We start from the raw sequence: 5682 nt of genomic DNA on the forward strand, positions 1-5682 counted from the left end.
TGAAGAAAAGGAGAAGTCAAGCAAAGATTTGGAAGCTGCTCCTGTGGAGGCTTCTGCTGCCAAAGAGGAGAAGGGATCTAGCTAATGAAGACGCAAGGAGGCTATTGTCTCCTTTTGTCATTTTCAGAGACATGGACTTTTGCAGTATGTCTGTCTTCTGAGTCATCAAGAAATGTTTCACCATTGTTCTATACACTGTATCATAGTAAATAATTTATTGCCGAAGGAGAAATCTCAGTGCTACAGCCTTGCAAATAAATACTGCAAAAAGAAGGTGCATGTGTCTGTGCTGTGTAACCTGCTGTCAGTGAATGCTTTAACAACTGGGGTTTTTTTACCCTCAAGTTCTCCTTGAGTTTTGACTTGAATAATGTCTTTAAATATACAGCTTTCAACTAAAGGTCCACTGGCGCACCAGGTCTGTCTTCATTTCAGTATGTTCTGATCAATAGCTGCTCTTTTTCAATGTATTTTTCTGTTAATTGCATTACATGATTGTTTTTCCTTAAAAGATTTTGTTTGCCAGACTGATACAGGACATTGAAAATGACCTAAATCTAGAATTTGTGACATAATTTTAAATGGCCTTATTAGATTACGGTTGCATTGTACCACCAGCATCAGTTGAAATACCTGTCTCCTTCGATGTCATTTACCTGTTGTGATGGCTTTTGCATTTTTAAAAATGGTGTGTTGTGCAACCATGGATAAAGATGAGTAGAAAGAATGTTAATCGCTGGCTTCATTTTTGCTTTGAAACCACAATTCTTGGGTTCCTTTAGTTAGTACCTGCTTCTTCAGTGTATAGACAGGCACTTGTAAAATACTTTGAGAATTCAATGACGATGTTGCCTCATGTAATGATCTCAAAACAGATACTGTGATTTAGGTGCATATTAAAAAGCAAATTCTTTTTACTTTGATTGAAAGCTCCTGCGTCTTTGTGGTGTGGTATGGGCTTTTTGGGGGGTAATACTGCTTCATTTTGAGGTAACTCTTCTTGTGGTAAGCAGACTTTGAATGAGTTTATGGGTTGTGCAGATCAATTGCTCCAGCTTGTCAGATTTTTATTCTTGTCCCATTCTTTTCTCTCCAGTAAGGTATAAAAAACGTAAAGCATTTTCAGTAGCTGTAGTAGACTGGATCATGAACCAGCACTAACGAGTACCTGAACAGCTATTGAAGTATTTGAAAATTGCTTCAGAAGTGCAAATAATTTAGTAATAGTTCGCTGTAGTTTAATGGGATAAGGGAATGCTACCTTGTTTATCTTTCCTAGCAAATTGTAGGCTGTGGGAGCTGTATTATAAAACAAATTGTACCTGTGGCTTCAGGAGCTATGTTCATTGCAGGGTTGTTTGGTTCTTTTCCTCTCCTTATGTATTGCTTAACTTAGCCAAAGCACAGAGTTGTAGTAGCAATAATGCAGCCTGCTAAGTCCAGTAGTGTTTAAACACTTGTCTGTCTCTGTGGGCAGCAACATTGCTTCCATGTAATGTTTTGGCGTCTCGTTTGTATAAGTTAATTTGGTGTTAGGGATGATGCTTCTGAATGTTTGAGGGGAATTTCTGTTAAATTTTACAGTGCATTTCAGCTGTTTATATTGTAGCACAGCTCTTGAGTCCTCAAAATAAACTGTAGGCAGTTTAGTGGCTGACAACCCCTCAGTTCTGAGGGCAGGGAGAGCAGGTACACTCAGTGTCTCTGCTTTTCAAAGTGTGACAGCTTCTCAGTGTGACTCTTTCAGGCGCATGGAAGCTATGCCAAGTTAACCTGAGTAAATGGGCACAAAAGCAGTGGTGATAAACATTGGTGCTTAGGCATTTGGGCCAGGAAAATGAAATCTTAGGCAATCAGATAAACACTGGGCACCAAAGTAAAAATCACATGCACCCAAGCTTTTGGTTGTTCAAATGGAAATCCAATGCGTTGTTTGTGAAGGAGCAAGAGTTGTTTGTGAAGGGGTGCTCTGTTCTAAAGTTTGCCTCCTATTTTTTCTCTGCTGTGCTTTTCTTTCCCACGTTGCCGCAATGCTCTGCAGGTTTTGGATTTATCCTCTGTAATGGTATTTATAGCACCTGCGTATAAAGCATAAAATGTGAGTATCCTGGTCCTCAGTGTCTAGGGATCTGAACCTGATACTGACAGGGGAAACTTGCAGCATGTAATCGAACATATTGGAAGGTGTGCTTAGGATGGAGTTGCTTCTTTCCAACTCTGCTGTGGCTTGGTAACCTGTTGTGCTCGATCCAGTACAAATATGGAGTGTGTGTTAAGGGCCTTACATCACAAAGTGTGAAAAATGCTATGTAATGTGTTTGAGGTGTTTTGAGAAAGGAACTCATAGCTCTAATCCTAAAGAGCGATGTACATGACAGTATCTAGAAGGAGATGCTTTTCTTGCAGTTTATTCTAAGGATCAGTAGATCCGGGGATCTGGCAGGGCTCTGTTGGAAACCAGATAAATATCCTGTGCAGTTCTTATTGAGAATGTCCTTGTTAAACCTTGCAGCGATGTCTCCTGTTCATCTAAGGCACTTATCTGATCACACCTCAATGAATCTCTTTGAGGAAAGTTGTTACCTAAATAGGTAGAGCCTACTTTCTCATTCCTAGGGAGAAAGAAAAGGATATTATATGCTTCTTGGACTCTTGTTTTACTTCTCATTACAATTCTAGCAGTGTTAATGTGGGACAGTGTAGAAGCTACCAGCAGTTTGTCATTTGTTGTTAATCAGCTCTATTCATTGGGCACGGCTTCATTTTGTTGAACAGCACCAGCCTGTCTGCAGTTGTTTTTCAACTGCTTTTAACCCCTCTGGAGCTGGTGTTTTATTAGTCATTCTGAGAACCTGAGAGAAGACCCCCACCCCACAGTGGAAGGAAGAGTGGAGAAGTGCAGCAGTGACTATGATACCAACGTTATAATTCTTTTCCACTAATGCAAAATAGTATGTAGTATGGCTCATGGATGAGTGTCAAACTAGGCAGTTATGAATTCACTTTGGTGGTGAACTCGTAGCTAGAGCGCGAGGTTCTCAAGGCCTGAAACAGTAAGTTGTTAGGCTTTTTTAAAGTGTTTTGCACTATAGGCTAGTTCTGACTGTGAAGGATAAGATGACTAGAATTCTAAGTCATGGCTTGTGGATCAGTAGCAGAGCTTTTGCTTTCTATTTTGTCTCCTTCCCAGTGGCTCTCAAATACTGGTATTTCTTTCTTTTCTCCTACAGCCAGTCATGTTCCTCCTTACAGGTATTGGTTCTGTTTCCTTACCTCGCCCAAGGGGCCATCTCTTCTTTCTTGCAATGTAAAGACCCTAAACTAATGAACTAATTTGGTTACTGCTGATTTTCTTCTAATTTGGTCCTGCAAGGAACTACCAAAGGTTGGCAGAACTTGACAGTTGGGTGCCATGCTTGCTACCATTTCCCATGCTGCTTTGGAGTTAGTCCAGTTAAAAAACATTATGTTTTAATATTCGGAGTGTGTATAGATGTTATTAGTGGGTGTTACCCGCACAGTTAATGACTGGAATATCCTCAGTGCTTGTGATTTTTCTCATAAAAGCCATGTTACAAATGACTTGGGGTTAGTATGTTCAGGGCTAGACAGGATTTTTCAAATGCAGAAGAGCTGAAGGCCTGAGAATCTGGACTAGCAAAACTTGAGCTGCACGTTGTCCCAGGCTGGCCTGTGTCACTTGCCATGAAATCACTACATTGGACATACAGGTACTATCTAGTACCAATATCCAGGGACAGTCTCCTGGGTCAAAATTCTCTTTTAAAACTCAGACCTATGCATTTGAAAGTGGTGCATCGTATTTCTTACCACTAAGCCACAAGACAAAAGAATGACAATATTTATCATGTCATTAATGTGTGAAGAATGAAGACTGGGTCTTAAGAGGTACTGTTCTCTGAGTAGAATTGTACAGGACCCCAAAGAGTAAGTGCAACTGTCATGCTGGAAGCGTAAGTCTCTGTAATACACTGGCTCGCCTTTGTGTGGAGGCTGACACGGGCAGACTTCTATCTGCCTGAGTTCTGAGCATTTATAGGTAGAGCATCTTCCACCTACCTGTCACACACTTCTGTTTTCATGCCTTGCATCCCACAAATCAACTCGGTGTGAAGGAGCAGTTTTAGGACTGGTGAAGTATTTTTTTAGACTTCATTAGGTCTCAAACCTCACATGCTAAACTTCATGGGAATTAAGCACCTGCAAGAACCTAGATAGAAGACTTTGCAGGACAGGGTTTTGATCAGTTATTGAATTAACATGCCATTTACATAAATTAACTGTACCTGTTTTGTGTTTCTAATCTGTGCATGTTCTCATACCAAATGTACTTCTTAGGTAAGTTTCTCAGTAGAAAAATAACGTGTCATGGTTGCCTTATTAGCTGAATGCTTTTCTCCATTTGCCTGACTACACTAAGACTATCAAAGCAAGAACCTGATGCTTGGAGTGTTTGTGGTTTATTAACTCAAAAAGAATAGGCATGAGGTTTGAGGACTGCATGGTTTAAAATCTTAAAAAATAGATCCCAAACCTCACATCCATATAAGCATCTGGGTATTTTTAATTGGAGTTTTAAGTACAAAAAAAAAAGTGCTACAACACATAACAAATTACACACTAACCTTTCCAGGTCTGGGGGACTCGAGGGAGCGTATCGTGTGAATTAGATCAATTCAAAGAAAGCTTCATCAAGCAGCATGGAAAAACCATGAGACATGGTAACTGCTGCAGAGAAAACTCGTTCTTTATAGCAGTGAGCCACTCTCAGAAGAGCAGCGCACAAAGGTTGTGCATGGGTACAGTTTCCTTCCTAGCTGCTTATTAAGAGCAGAAGCTGGAAAAGCATTAGTAGTAATGTGTTGGTACATCGGAGTTAGGGCTCAGCACTCACCATGGCCGTTTAAGGAACTACTTTGATGCGTAAGGGTCTGCATTGCCACAGTGATCCTGTATTCATGGATACAGGTGCCGAACAGCTGTGACAGCTGTTTTGACCTCCAGCAATCCTGAGTTTATCTGTGGAAAGTTACACGTGCTCGTCGTTCAGACTATCACCTGCCCCATTACACATTTCCCACAGCTTTCTAGGCTACTTTTCTTGAGGGTAAAGTTTCTTATTTCATCCTTATGCAGGATTTCCAAGTGATGCATCATTGCTACTATCATCTGGAGTGTGGTTGCTACTGCTTGTGAGACACCTGGTCTGTTTGGGTGCTGTAGGGTTGTTCATGTGGCTGTTTAAAGACAGGTCCTATTGTACACATACTAAAAGCAGCTGTCCAGCCTCTTCTGTATTGGGCAAATGCATCCCTTGTGAGGTGTTAGTATTCTCTGCATTACCGTGCCACCTAAGACACGCAGTCACAGAGAGAATCACAAGGTATGTGATACTGTACACAGGCCTACAAAAACCTTCTTTTTTGGTACAGGAATACCAAACTTTCTGTGGCAGTTCTTTTAATTTACTGTGTATGACCTTGTTTGCTTGTTATGAGGAATATATAACAGCTTCTACTAGGACGACTGTTGTCATCTCACGCTGTCTCATGCCCATCTTCATTTCAGGTACCAGTACACAAGAAAATAAGGTGTTGACTCACTCTAATGTGCTTTCATTTTTCTCTTTCAAATTAATTTCCATGCTTATGGAATTCCTGC

General features: G+C 40.7%; 1 protein-coding gene across 1 annotated transcript in view; it reads left to right on the forward strand.

The window, feature by feature from the left end:
- CHCHD4 (coiled-coil-helix-coiled-coil-helix domain containing 4) overlaps positions 1–433 on the forward strand; it is a gene marked incomplete at its 5' end in the record, with an annotated part of 7415 nt that extends 6982 nt beyond the window's left edge. Inside the window, one exon of the mRNA XM_010139096.1 lies at positions 1–433. Within this exon, the coding sequence (XP_010137398.1) occupies positions 1–85 (85 nt within the window).
- Between the last annotated feature and the right edge of the window lie 5249 nt (positions 434–5682).

This window comes from Buceros rhinoceros, unplaced genomic scaffold (genome assembly GCF_000710305.1).
Source record: "Buceros rhinoceros silvestris isolate BGI_N320 unplaced genomic scaffold, ASM71030v1 scaffold31206, whole genome shotgun sequence".
Lineage (NCBI taxonomy): Eukaryota > Metazoa > Chordata > Aves > Bucerotiformes > Bucerotidae > Buceros > Buceros rhinoceros.